Source organism: Exserohilum turcica (genome assembly GCF_000359705.1).
Source record: "Exserohilum turcica Et28A unplaced genomic scaffold SETTUscaffold_10, whole genome shotgun sequence".
In the NCBI taxonomy this organism is placed as follows: domain Eukaryota; kingdom Fungi; phylum Ascomycota; class Dothideomycetes; order Pleosporales; family Pleosporaceae; genus Exserohilum; species Exserohilum turcicum.
The window spans coordinates 44,261-58,362 of record NW_007359915.1 but is presented as its reverse complement, the minus strand read 5'-3'; the positions used below and the strand labels follow the sequence as shown (position 1 = coordinate 58,362).

At 55.2% G+C, this 14,102-nt stretch overlaps 3 protein-coding genes across 3 annotated transcripts; 1 reads left to right on the top strand and 2 right to left on the bottom strand.

Moving 5' to 3' along the window:
• Positions 1–750: 750 nt before the first annotated feature.
• Positions 751–7,107, bottom strand: SETTUDRAFT_158154 (uncharacterized protein; the record flags this gene model as incomplete). Its single annotated transcript, XM_008023200.1, has 4 exons — positions 751–1,263; positions 1,375–1,455; positions 2,590–5,724; positions 6,130–7,107. The coding sequence occupies 4 exons, from the start codon at positions 7,105–7,107 to the stop codon at positions 751–753; spliced, it is 4,707 nt and encodes a 1,568-aa protein (XP_008021391.1).
• Positions 7,108–7,851: 744 nt separating this feature from the next.
• On the top strand, positions 7,852–8,847 carry SETTUDRAFT_166564 (uncharacterized protein). The gene is made up of 4 exons (XM_008023199.1): positions 7,852–7,978; positions 8,036–8,191; positions 8,247–8,315; positions 8,394–8,847. The coding sequence occupies exons 1-4, from the start codon at positions 7,876–7,878 to the stop codon at positions 8,717–8,719; spliced, it is 654 nt and encodes a 217-aa protein (XP_008021390.1). The 5' UTR covers positions 7,852–7,875; the 3' UTR covers positions 8,720–8,847.
• Positions 8,848–11,634: 2,787 nt separating this feature from the next.
• Positions 11,635–12,856, bottom strand: SETTUDRAFT_166562 (uncharacterized protein). Its single transcript, XM_008023198.1, has 3 exons — positions 12,616–12,856; positions 12,368–12,569; positions 11,635–12,266 (listed from the first exon to the last, which is right to left on the bottom strand). Exons 1-3 carry the CDS (start codon positions 12,694–12,696, stop codon positions 12,088–12,090), a joined length of 462 nt encoding a protein of 153 aa, XP_008021389.1. The 5' UTR covers positions 12,697–12,856; the 3' UTR covers positions 11,635–12,087.
• Between the last annotated feature and the right edge of the window lie 1,246 nt (positions 12,857–14,102).

The window sequence follows — 14,102 nt, the reverse complement described above, 5'->3', positions numbered from 1 at the left end:
CCCCTCACCCTGCATATTGGCACTGGAACTGGCGCAATTCCATCTGACCGCGGCCTCTCTCATACCCAAACCATGTGGATGCAGAATCTGACGCCCTGATGTCACCATCGCCTAAGAAGGCGTCCAGCGTCTGTCGTCCAGTCGTCGCCATGTCCCCCATGGTGACTGCATATGAAGCTCCTCGGACCCGAGATAATGGCCACCACCACCACCCTCACAAACTCTCCACCATCGGTGTGAGATATGCCTGTCGATCTGCAGCCGGGCCCCGCGTAAAAAAAAGCGCGGTAGTCTTAGCATTAGTAGAATGTAGGTTGTATCTTGGTAGACGCTCACCGGTACCGAAATGGCAAGCAGGTTTCGTCGGCCGTTAGCCTGGGCCAAGCACAGAGGACCCTTTTTTGCTTTGAAATGCCCGGTCAAAAACAAAGCAGAATAGTTTGCAGCAACATACACACGACCGCATAACCAAAGGCCCGGGATCAAACTATTCCAAGTGCACATACACGCACGCCATCCCGTCATCTTGGGAATAAGTAAACAAAAATCATGCGTACATTATTTCCGTTGCGCTTATGTGATGTATTGAGCGGTGTGAGATTGGTATTATCAAGGGGGTGGTGAGGAAATTCATAGTAGTGCTCGAATGACCTGTGGGGAAAAAGAAGGAGAAGTGAGGGGGGTATACAGCATTAGCTAGTGAGATACAGTCCAGACCTTAATAACACAATTCGTCCACGGCCTGACTTATTACTCAGACCTACTCTTCTTTGCCTTGGGCTTAGCCGTACTCTTCCGCTCCCTCTTACCGCTCTCACTCTCGCCCTCATCATCATCATCATCTTCATCTTCTTCATTTGCATCCTCCGTCTTCCTCTTCCCAGCAGCAACTCTCGCAGACCTCCTCGTTCCCTCCGTCCTCTTCTTTCCCTTTCCCTTCAACCCGTCACCTCCTTTCTTCTTGGCCTCATCTTTCGCTTCAGTCCCTTTACTTTGCCTCGCCCCCCTCCTTTTCTCCGCCCCCGTATCAGCTTTTGCCTCTGTCTTATTCTTCTGCGCACTCGTAGGAGCATCTTCATCCTGACTCTCCTCCTTATCTCCCTTTTCATCTTCGTGGCCCTCCTCCTGCTTCCCACTCACTTCGCTTCTCTTCTTGCCTTCAGATTTGCCCTCTGGAACCCCTTTCTTCGGCTCATTCTTACTCCCAGCCTCATTCTCATATCCGCCTCCCTTTTTCTCGTATTCCTTTGCCAATTTACTTGCCTAACGGAATTAACAACAGCTCCATGATCCTGTGACGAGTGAGGTACCCCGTATCCAGTATAAGAAGAAGAAGAAGAAGATGGTTGAGAAGAAGAGAAAAAGAAAACTCACTTTCCACGCACTCCACTGCCCCTTTCCACTCCCATCTTTATTCGTCTCCATCTTGACATCTTCCTTGACTTTCTCCCGGAGCTGCGGATCTGTCGGCTTGCCTTTACTCGAGGGCCTGACCAAAAAACAGTCATCATTGTAAGCAAAAAAAAAGTAGTATCAGGAATAGTCCAATCCGTGACGCAGAAACACGGGCGTCTGGATAGAAGGGAAATCCACGTACATGTTTGAGTAGAAAAAACCCAGTAGGGCAAATTACCAGTTTCCAGGAGACAAAAGGCTGGATTAATCTCCTCTTTCTTCTTCTTCTTCTTCTTCTTCTTCTTCTTCTTTCTTTCTTTCTTTCTTTCTTTTTTCGCACTTCTTCTTTCTCCTTTCCTACTCTTTTCCTTGTCAAACCTCGCACTGTTAAACCTCCAAGCAAAGTATCCAGGGATACCTCACTTTCAAATACCGTGTCGCACACACACACACCCCCCTATTTATCTATTCTTCTCCCTTACTCGTTACGGTGTTAAAAGGAAGGAAAAAAAGGGCGGATTGTTAGCGTACATGTGTATTTGTGTTCAGGCTAAGCAACGATCATGACATCATGACTTTTATATGTCTGCCTTTGTCGCATTCCGGCTTCGGCTACTAAAAACACTCATGGTGTGACGACTCGATTGACTTGAACGCCAACTAGCCTGAACCTTATGGCTCATTTGCACTGCAGCTGTGCTGTGTGTTTGGACCTGATAAACCCAGAAAGGCGTGCCACTAAGCCGTCTTTCTCAACCACGCTTGATGCACGCGGGAGCAACAAGCAGGATGAAGTCGAACATCTTTTTTTTTTGCTCAATCTTGTTTTTCATCCTCTTCTTTTTTTCGCTCAGGTTTAGACAATAGTGAAAAAACAATAAAAAAAAGGCAAGGAACGACATATAAAAAGGTGAGAGAAGATAATACAAATATATTGCATAAGTACTCATGTGTGTACCCCCCCAAAACAAGCCAATCCACCCAACCCAACGAGCCTAAGCCAGAACAAAAAAATACACCCTCGCTGATGCGCGTGTCAAGAATCAAGCTAAAACCCAGCCGTCCCTGTTAAACTATGCGTGTACAAACTCTATTTTAACCATGTCTATCACACCCATGTCAGGAGCTCTGGTTGCTAACCTTCCTAATAGTCGGCCGCCCGCTAACCCCGCTATTGCGCCCGCTATCACGTACATCCGTCGATATCTCTTCCACAGGCTTAAACCTCCTCTCTGCTTCGCGTATGATGTGCTCCGCCTCTTCCATGATGTCGCCTCCGACTCTCCAGCTGCGCAAGGCCACGCCTTGCTCGCCCAGTACTTGCTCAGCATGCGCCCATCTTTGACGCCAAAGGATTTCTTTCTTTGATCCGTACTGCTGCTCTCCTGCGGGCCCGCTATTCAGCGTATTTCCTGTGTTTGTGCGATTAACGCCTTGTCGTGGCGCGGCTGTGGAAAAAGGTTGTGATGTTTGCGCCGAAGTTATCGGTGGGCGGTTGTGGTAGGGTATGGATGGTGCATTTTGCCATGCGGAAGATGCTTTGGAGCCAACATATGATGCTGCGTTTGTGGTTGTTTCGCGGTTTCCGCGTCGCGGTGGTGGTGGAGGAGGGCCCTTTCGGACGCCAGTGACATCAAGAGTGGATGCATTTGAACTGGGCTCCTCTGTCGACCTCAATGCAGGCAGGTTGTTGTAGACGGACCACAGCTTATCGCGAGCCATGCCAGCATATGTTTGTTGGTCTTCCGGTGTCTGGTTTTGATAGCTCATAGATGGCTTGGGAGCTACTGGGGGTTTTGGATTTCCCGGTGTATTTGCAGGTCCACGTGCATTTTGCTGCTGTGTAAGAGGACTTGATTGGCTGACGACTGCTGATGATATCCTTGGCTTAGGCGGCGGTGGTTTTGAAGTGGAAGGCTGTTTGAGAGATGCGGATTCACTTGGACTTCTCAATCCGACTGGTTTTCTAGGAGGCGGGGGAGCAGACTTGGTACTAGCAGCAGATGCGGCTGAAAGACGTTGCCGCTCATTGTAGGCTCTGGTATCCGAGTTGAATCTTCTCATTGCAGGCGACTGGTCTACGTCGTCGTCTGAGGACAGGTCTATCAGGTTTGGAGCTGATCTCTGCCGGGAGCTGTCCGGTGGGCCAGGTCTCCTAGCTGGCAGCTTTGGCGGCTGTTCGCGATTCAACTCTGGAAAGAGTGACTTGGAACGTCTGTTATTCTCTGCATCCATTTCACGTAATGATGCAGCAATCGCGGCCTTGAGTTCGGGATCATTTTCTTCAGACAGTGTTCGAGCCTTGCTCAGGGATTCCAAACTACCGCCACCACCGAGTTGCGCTGGCGGCGAAGACGACGACCGGCTGCCTGATGAAGGATTTATTGAAGGGTCGAAAAAGCCAGGATTTTCCGAGGTGGTGACATCGCGAATAAACACTGCAACTACTCTTCCAGGGTTATCCAGGACAAAATCAGTATACACTTCGAGATCAGCCTCGCCACTATCACCAATCAAGATGAAGTTGCGCTCTGGAAAGTCCCTAGCAATCTTATCGAGGGTGACCTTCTTTCTCTCAGCAACAGGCTCGAAGATACCCTGCATCATACCGCTATATTGCTTCAAGTGGAATGAGCCCGGCGGCAGTCCAGCCAGAGAAAAGTACTTGGAGATGACAGGAAATAGCTGCCAGGGTGAGTTTGAGACGTAGTGAAACTTGACCCCCATTTCTGCCATTCTGTTGTACCACTCCCTAACACCGTCGATGGTGAGGTCGAGGAGGTCGCGAATGAAGACATTGCGGAAGATTTCGCGAGCACCGCTGCCAATGGCAGAGTGCTTGATGGTGTCGTCAATATCGCTTATCACGCTGATACCTTGAGAAGCAGTGATGATCACTTCTTCTGTTGCCGAGAGCTTATCAGAGGCTAGTATGCGTACGTGGGTGGGCACAAAGTCCAGTGCCGCGGTTAGACTAAAGTGTCCTGCAGCGTCCGTGTACACTGTCCGCTGCTTTGAGATGCTGTCGTTGTAGAAAAAGACGCTGATGGGTGTGTTGGACATGGGTATGGCAAGGAAGTGGCGTAACCTAGCCATAAGCCGGGCATTGGCTTCCGCAAGCTCTGCCGCGCTCATCTCAGACGGCTGGTTCCATGAGCTACGCTTTTGCAGGGGTTTGATGCCAGCCTCGCTTCGCATGGAATCCTGTGATGGGCTATGAGCCAGCTGGTGTACCCTATCATTGTTCGGCCGCATGCTGTTCCCACTTTCCGTCCGGTATATCTCAATATCATTGTCTTGCCGAGCCGGCCTCTCGCTGTAAGCACCGCGTGCAGCAGCTCTCGCCTCGCTTTCGCCTCTACGCAGAATCTCTTCTGCTTCTCTCGCAGCGAGCGCTTCGTCTTGTTGCGCATCGCGCTGGTGGGCTCGTTCTCGGAAGCCCGGCCGTTGCGGACTGGTATCTCGACTGCTGTCTGCAGACGAGCCAGAGGTCTGCGGAGGTGCCTGTACACCAACAAGCTGTCGCGCAAGACCAACAAAGAGCCTCTGTTTCCTCGACATGGGCCCCTTGTGCGGCGAGTATATCCACCCGCGCACATCGACGTCTACCACGGCATTGTCGTCCTCGTAGTTGTTCCACTGTTCTTTCCAGAACTCGGCATCGCCCGTACTACTCGAGTTGCGTGTATCGCGCCCTTGGCTGCCGGCTTCCTGCATAGGTGCTTGTGATGCTTCCGGCTTCTTCTTGACATGTCTTCGGGCGTAGCTGGGAAAGAGAACCATCTCCTCGCGGCCACTCCTGACGACGGCGGCGTCGGGAAAGTCGCCTGGCGAATCATCATCGTAGTTGTATTGCGTATCCCTGTTGTTCCAATTGGATGTGTATTGCTGCGTGTATGTCTGCCTGAGCTCGTTCGCAGCCTTGAGGTAGCCGGCCAGCTTTCGCCTCCGCGACCCCGGCTCGCGTGTGTCGTAGCTCTCCTGGTACGTCATTGCAGGCTCCTTCGATGCGTTGCCGCCTGGATGCTTCGCTATCTGCTGCCGCCGCTCTCTGGCAGCATCTTCGAGATAACTGGTGCCGCTCAGGCGTCGGATGTAGCCCTGCAGGCGCTGGACAATGGTCGGCTTGCCCCGGAGCTTTTGGGCCTGGCGATAGACGAGATAGCGGTATATGCGAGACTGGGCGCGGTGCTTGAGCGAGGGAAGCGTGTCGTGGCGGAACTTGGAGAGGTGAAGACGCGCGCGGGCACGAGTCCGGGGAAGCAGGAAGCGGATGATCGACTTGCGACCGTGGGCAGAGGGCTTACGGCGGAAGGGTAGCTTGGGCATCTACCCGACTAAATGGCCGTAATTGTGTCCGGGACGAGCGTATGCGTGTCGCGCTGCTGGCCAAAAGCGCGCCGCATGAGCCAGGCACGGCTGGTGCTCGAATTAAGGCACACGACGTCATTCGTGGAGGTGCACGGCGATCGCGTGGTTGAGGCTTGACCTGCCTGCGCAGCCACACTGACTTGGGCAATCGACGGCATCTTTCTCGCCGAGCGTATACGCACCCCCAGTGACATGGGCTGATGGCAAGGCAAGGCATACATCATTGCGCGTTACACAGGGCCTTGTCATCCATGTTGCCTTGTTACAGTTCCGACAGACCCAGGCTTACGCGCAGTCTCTCTTCCAAGTGGCCAACATGCTGACCGAACAACTTGTTCATTGCTTTGAGAGAGCAGCATCTACAGCCTTTGCGACGCCTGGAACATCCTTCTCCAGTGCATCCACAATCTCGTTCCACATTCTCTCGCCCAGCTCCTTCATCCCAGTCCCCTGCAAACTAGGTGGCGTCGGCTGAATCTTGTCATGCTGCCAGAACCGTCCATGTACCCTCTCTCCCTGTGTCGTCCCGCTCAATACTATGTTGGCCCCCTGGGATGGCGTCCGCATAAACAACAGAATGAACAAAAAGGCTAAAATCTGTACGCCGGAAAAGAAATGGTCTCGACCCAGGTCTGTGTTGACCCAGCCGGGACAGACGCTCGTGACGATGACGTCGCCAGAGGAGATCTCATCGGCGAGCTTTGTTGCAGCGTACATGAGGAAGACTTTGGAGAAGCTATACTGGCTTCCCTCCTTGTGGTTCTCTTTTTTGTTGTAATGCTCGAGTATGCTGGGTTCCTGGCGGATCTCGGGCGCCATAACTGCTTTCTGGTGGAGACCAGAATTGACAAACTCTAGAATTGGGATTTTACCCGTCTTCTGTTTGGACTGCTTGAGCTTCGGCAAGAGTAGGATAGCCAGGAGCGTCGTCGAAAGTGTGTTGACCTGTATATCCTCTTCCCAGCCACACGGCGACTGATGGAACGCGATTCGTCGAGTGCCAGCGTTCAAGACAGCTATGTCGAGGTGGTCGAGCTGATTTGCTCGATTGGCAAATGCTTCTACACTGTTGTACAACATCATATCCAATTGCCACACTTCGATTTGGCCCTTCCGCCCAAGACGAGCTTCCAGCGCAGCCTTTGTTGATTCCCCCTTGTCCAAATCTCGCGCTGTGATGATGACCTTGGCAGCTCCTAGTTTGGCAAACTTAAAGGCCGCCTCTTTGCCGATGCCGGATGTTCCCCCAGTCACAATGATGATTCGTCCAGTGTAGTCTTCATGAACCTCCTTGGGTGGATTAATCCATTTGTTCGTGAAGACCTTGATCATAGCGGCCATGGTTAGTAAGAATCTGAATCCACAAATTGCTGCGGTGTTAGGATGACAAGGTATAGTATCCAGGTAGATCGCCTGGCACTCCCGTGCAGCACTGAGATGAGCAACACCGGGGTATGAAGAAGAGGGAGGTCAGGGGAGGCGTCGATCTATCTACTGTACCTGTGAGGCGGCCTAGCTCGGCTCCGATTCGCCCGCTGCTGACTGGTACAATCTAAGGCCTCGACTAGACAGCACTGACCTACGAGTAAAATAAGAGTGCCATGAGTAGTCAGGTACCGGTTACTGTGACTGATTATGATTTAGCCTTAGTCGTCCTAGAATACGCTGCTGTCGGTACGAGTGGCACTAGATGGCGGGCAATGAGAGGCTGACTTCTCACCGGACAGCAAACAACAGGCCCTTCAGAATGCTACTCTGCAGCATACCCAGCCGCCAGAGGACAAGCCATCTCAACCGTTCGAGTGCGGAGAGAGGGAGCAAGGGATTGGCAGCAGCCGTCACCCTCTCGCTCCATGACTAGCGCGGGCTTGGCATACGCGAACCGTTGGCGATTTCGGGCAGCCTCACCTACGTAAACACCAAAGTGCAAGTCCCAAGCCGCAGACGACGCCTCGCCATGATAGCTCCATATCAGTCGCCCTCTCGCCACCGCTAAGCAATTCACCACAAACAGCACCCCCGTCGCATTGAGGAAAAACCCCCCCATACGTCATGGCCTTCAACCAACAGCCCCCCCGAGGCCCCGCGGCCGCTGGAGGAGCCCCGAATATGGGCCCCGACTTCAACGCCATGCTCCAGCGCTCCATGCAGGCGCCCGGCCAACTGCAGCCGCAAATCTCAGAGCTTCCTCGGGGCCCATCGCCAGGCATGGGTGAGGGCGCACCCCGCTCAATCGCACCACGGCGCAATGCTAATGCTCCCACACCAGGCTACGAGGGCGTATACAGTGCCACACCTCCGCCCCAACAACACGGCCCCAATGTGCTCGGCGGCGCGCGAGGCCTCGCCCCGCAGCCCATATTGCCCGTCGATCTCCCCCCGCAAGCGTTCCTGACGTCGGCGATGCTGCTGGATATGGTGGACAGTATGGCCACACTTTGCACGGCGTACCCTGGCACAGCATGTTGACACCGCAATAGAGAAGGTTGACGTTCTCCTCCGCGACGAGAAAGAGTACATTGGCATTCTCCGTTCGTACGACCAATTCGGTACGTCGAGCTGCCCGCCGCCCTCGTCACTTAGCAGCAGCAGCAGCACGTCAGCTAACCACCACCACCACCCTTCAGCCAACCTCGTCCTCACAGAATGCTACGAGCGGATAGCAGCACGCAACCCCGACGCGACCCCGTCCTCCGACCCTTCGATGCCCCGATGGCTGATAAACGACGTCAAACTCCCCGGCGTCATGACTGTGCGAGGCGAGAATGTGACCATATGCGCGACTGTCGATCTCGACCGGGAAGAATATCCGAGGGGCGCAAAATTCGCCGAGGAAGACCAGGTCAGGGCCCTGGCGGCGGCACAAAAAGCTGAGAAGAGGGAAGTCGATTCGCGGAGAGCCAAAGCGCTCAAGCAAGCTGGCATTGAGCCTGGGTTTGGTATGCAAGCATAGTCAACAAGGTCACGTCTTGTACACATAACATGAGAAAAGAAAAACGGGCAGACACTATGGATATGGGTTATGAAACGGATGGTGTATGGTTAGGGAGGGAATCATTACGAGTCCTTGATAGCTACGTTGGCTGGTTACGATATCAATGATACCAGGACGCCATGTCCACCTGCGATAAAGCAATGCACCCCCCCGGCTCCTGAGATCCGCGTTTTGACATGCATTCCAAATATAGCATCAAATCCCTTGCCCTGGTGTTTAGCGCCAAGCATCTTCACGTGTTGTTCAGAAAAGTGCAGGGCTTTCCCCTTGTACCTCACTTGGTCTCTATAAAAATTGCCTTTTGAATTTGCACCGGCGGATTTTCGAGCAGCAGCCATGCACCCTACGAGGGAGACGTGGAAGCCGATGCTGGCATCTAATATTGTATGGTTGTGTGGAATAAGATCGGCGTGGATCTACTCCTAATAGTACTACTCTGGAGTTTGTTCGTGTCAGCGCGTCCTGTCCTGCCAGCGCACGATTAGACGCTGAGAAAAATGACTGTGTCTGCAGCAGTTTTGTGTTATGAAACAGACAAACAGTTGTGCCTTGCACAGGATGACCTCAGCACGCCGTCTTGGTGATGAGCTGGTAGCTGGACATGTCCCATCCGGGGGGCGGTATGCAAAGCTGGAATGGCGCCACTCTGTCGCCTATCCTTCCATCTTTGTTGCAACTCTGTATGCGCTCCATGCGTACATATGATATGCAGATAGGCATGGAGTAAGCGCTTTATTAGGTCCCCAAGTAGCACCGGCGGGAGGCTAGCAGGCTGACGGACACCGACTTTCGCGAACGGCTGCAAACATGTGCCATTGTTCTGCCATTTGCTACCGAGCTGTCTTCGTATTCCCAATACATGTTTGTCAACCGAATGGCCATGGCAGCCAGGCCAACGGGCACCCTTGTGCGATTGTGACTGTGACTGTGACTGTGCTGCGGAGCGGAGCGGGTACTGCGACTCGAGCAGGATATAGCGGTGGAGGCAGGCCGTGAGTAAGCAGATATAGTGCATTGCTTTTGTGTGGAGAGAGGAGCTAGCGGGCCAACATATGGGTCCGTAGAGCGACGTGGAGAGGTATAAAGTCGGAACGGGGGATTGCGTCGCGTTGCTCGGCCGTGTTGCACAGAAGACCTAGCTCAGTCTACCATGGATCTTCTGCGGCTTCTACTTACATGTGATTGTGTGGGCAAGTCGCCTTCCGCCGATGCATCCCCTTGCCGGCCCCATGCAACGACATCTCGAGGGGCTTTGTTGAAGCTCGGCAAAGACCGCAATGGTAGGTATCTGCATCTGACCCGCGCTCTTTTCGGAGACATGCACGCCGAGTCTGACGGCGTATAACATGGCATCGTCGCCGTCGAATTGGCTGGCGTGAGGTAGCAGCTGTGAAGCGGAGGCTACCAACCATCTCCCTCGGAGCTTGAATCATGGCCCAGCAGAGAGAAGGGCCACGAAAACAGCCGTTTCCGTTGTTTCCAGTGCTTTCCAGGACATTGGCGGGCGTCCCCGCGCCTGGCTGCATAGGAGCATACGCTTTTCCGTTCCCAGGCTCTTCCGAGCCACAGAAAGGCCATGTCCGGGCCACGAGGCCACGTCTAGGCTGTGCGTGCCCAGCAGAACGGGCTCGGCGAGAGTCGAGTGAGGCTCAGTGCAAAGAGACTGGAAGCAAGGCGGGTGGGTCTGGAATCTTCGAGGGAGAGACGCCGAACAGCACACGATGGCAGCCTAGGCGGCAAAGCAACAGTACCACCCGGCACACTCGCAGAGAACACGCGGAACGGCGAGATGCAAGGCATTGATTGGGGCGCGGGACAGGCTGGACAGGCGAAATGCAGCGGTTGGAAGAGGCTGGTAAGTAGTAGTGTACAAGAGTCTGGGAAGATAGGGCGCGGGTGCGGCTGCCGTACGACATGGATGATGGCAGTACTAATTGCTAGGGTACCGTACTTTGAGGAAGTCACGTCGGACAAGGCCATCACCACCAGTCTCCTCGACACTCTACTTTGTCCATCAGCGTTTCATCCTGCCCGGCATCAGTCTCGGGGATGCTGAGGCGCTCGAGAGGCGCCGTTGCCCGCAGTCCCAGCGCGGGCACATACGGATTACCTTCCCCCCGTCCTCCAGCCCAAACGCCTCTCCTCGACACTCTCGGGCCACGCGCAGATGGCAGCCAGCCTGCACGACGACGACGACGACTCGACTTGGTCGAAGCCCCTGGCCTTGATTGGAAGTTCAGGCATAGCTTCCGGCTTACATCATCTCTGGCCTACCGATCAGGCCTTGGTCATTTAGCCAGCCTGGTACATGTGTGCGGCCATGCCTACGATGGGAGCGGCTTATCGGGAAGCAGGAGCCTTTTGTGGATTTAGCAAGATACGGCCGATTACAACGTATACGCCCGTCGACATGCTGCCTCAAGCTACGTCATATAGCATCGCGCCGCCCATAGCTATCAGACCCGCATCACCTACTGCGCTTGCCCTAGGAATCTGACACAGGCACGAGACAGAACGCAGCCATACCTACCTGTTAGTAATGAAAGATAGGGGCCTACCCAGGAGAGTCGCGAATACACTACCCGAAAAGCCTTCAGCACGACGACAATGCATACATGCTAGGGATGCATAAGAAGACAGCACGGGAAAAAAAGGAAAAAGAAATGCAAAAAAGAGAAGGGGGGTGGGGGGTGGGTGGGGGGGGGGGTTGTTGAAGAATATAGGATCCAGGGTGTAGGCCCACGGCAATTCCCGACTCTTTCGAGATTGAACCAGATGCACAACGCACAAAGAGGAAAAAAATGCAGCGACGCCAGGAACAAGTACAGGCGGTATACCAGTTACCAATGAATAACCATTTTCGAATGTTGCGAGCACGCGGGAAAGTGTAAGGTACACACAGAAAAGAAAAGCGAGACATGTTGGGCGCATGCAAGAGCTGGGCTTGAAAGCGCTCAACCCGGGCACTGCCGCGGCCACGTACCAAAGCATTACACACATACAAGAGCACGCCGGTCCCGCTTGGTCCAGCCGCATTGAACTCTGCAGCCGTATGGTTGGCCTCTCTTGGCTTGATGTCTACGACCGCTGTGTCTTGTCGACGCCTTTCGTGGCAGGTCGCACAAAGAGTATCATGGCGAGCCCTGTCTCGCTCCGTGTCGTCGTGGGGCGCTTTTCCGGGCTAGGTGTTTTGGTCTATCGACACCGGGCCATGTGTGCTCTTGGGTATCAGGCTCGAATACTAGGAATGGTCGAGGGGGTTCCTTTTCTCGACTTTTTGAACACGCGCTGTAAAAAGACAGGAATCATTGCAGGGTTCGGAGGATCTAAACATCTCGTATTGGGTCGTATGGGCGAGTTTCGCTGGGTGAATACTCGGTTCGCTGTGAGCTCGGTGACTGAAGGCCGCTGTCTGAAAGCGCTTGGGAGGTCTGGACTTGTATTGGCGAAGCCGAGCCTGAGCCTGTGCCCGTTCCTGGTATTCCTTGCAGCATGCTACCTGCTTCTGCGCAGTCGTGTGGGTCAGCTACAGTAGGCTTGGAGGGGGCTGGCCTGCCTGCCCGCCAGGCGACGCTTACAAAGGGACAGATGTGATCAAAGACGTACCGTACTTGCGTTGGATGTCCCGCAGCAGCTGGGAGACGCGCCACTTGAGGATAATCATCTCGACGGGCGGAATACCTTCGGCTCGTAGTCGAGCATTTATTCGGTCGAGCATTTGTTCCTTTTCGTTGGCGGGGATGAGGATCCATCTTTTCCAGTCGGGATGCGCCTCTGCAAGCTGCCTGGCCTCGTCTTTGGTTATGAACTGGAAGGATTAGCCAGGCAGGGGCTTGCGACCAGAGCATACTCACATAGAAGCGGTCCCATTGCTCCTGGCTGTGGTTTGCAGCTGTTCGGGCCTCCTGGACCGTCGCATTTATCCGAATGCTCATAGTGACAGTAGGGCCTGGCGACAACGAGGCCCGAGGGATGCCAGGCAGCCTCTGGAATCACGGAAAGCAAGAGGAGCAGGAGATTTTAGGGTACCGCGGTTCACCCCCCGCTTCGGCCTAGTCTTGGCAGGATTTTGTTTTTGGAGAGGCTGAGGTGAGGAACTGTGACAGTGCTCGCAGGGCTCGGGCCAGAGAGAGTGTCGGAATCGGCGGTGGCTGAAATGCTTGTGCGTCATATTCAACTGGTATCATTGGCAGCGAATGAATACAGTATCGAATTTTCCGCGCTCGGCAGCGGCGGACGGCGCTCGTCGACAGGGATGCTGGCACCTCCTGGATGACTTCGTGTTGGTCAGACATGGCCGTGCGTGATCGGTTCCTTTGGGCTGCTTCCGGCTCCCAGCACGGCGCCGCCGCCGCTGCTGTGCAGGCCGTCGACGTCTGCTGCTGCTGCTGCTGCTGCATCAGTCCGCCACTGTACATGTAGGCGCACGCGCAGGCGTACGCGCACGCACACGCCTGCCCGTGACAGCAGGCCGCGACTCGCACACGCCCGCGCTGCCGACCACTACCGGGCGCCCCGTGCTGGCCCTCTGCACACGCGCGCGCGGGCGTACGGCTTTGGCTTCAAATTCCACGGGCGGGCGCTGCCCTCGCTGGCCGCGCCCCCAAGCCCTCACCCCCCCCCCCAGAGCGGCTTGCCTTGGCTCGAGAAGCTCCCTCGCGCACCGTAGCCCGCTAGAACAGCAATAGACTTGACTAATTGCCGTTCTGACCTGAATCTGCTGCGCCGCTACCTGGTCGATCAACCGTGTGCGCGGACCCGGGGTCAGACTTGGGCGCCCAGGTCACATTTCCGGCCCTAACCGGCCCGAGCCTCAACGTGCAGGCACATCGCAGGGCCATCCTGGAGGCCGCCGTGGGAGGGACGTCACAGCACAGGCACAGGCACAGGCACAGGCACAGGCACAGGCACAGGCACAGGCACAGGCACAGGCACAGGCACCGCGCCGCCACAGGCACACGCACCGCACCGGCAGGCCACACGCTGCGAGCGCGCGCTGCCTGCCTGCCTGCCCGCCTGCCTGTCTGCCCGCCCGCCCGCCAGCGCCCGCCCGCCGTCACGTCGCCGCCGCGCCGCCTGAAACGCCGCCCTGGATGATCGTCTCGCGGCCTCATTTAGCCCGACCTGGCATTTCCTTCTCTGGCCCAGCTCCAGGGCGACGCCGTGGGGCGCTGCCCGGCACGGCACTTTGCGCCGTGCGCCTTGGGCCTGTTTCATGCTCCAGGCGGCGCCACGACTCGTGCGAGACTGCCACCGGTAATCCCACCCTCGTGGGCGTGGTCGTCGCCGCCCGCCTCGACGCGACGCGACATATGTATAGTACGCTACATGCCTCCACTCC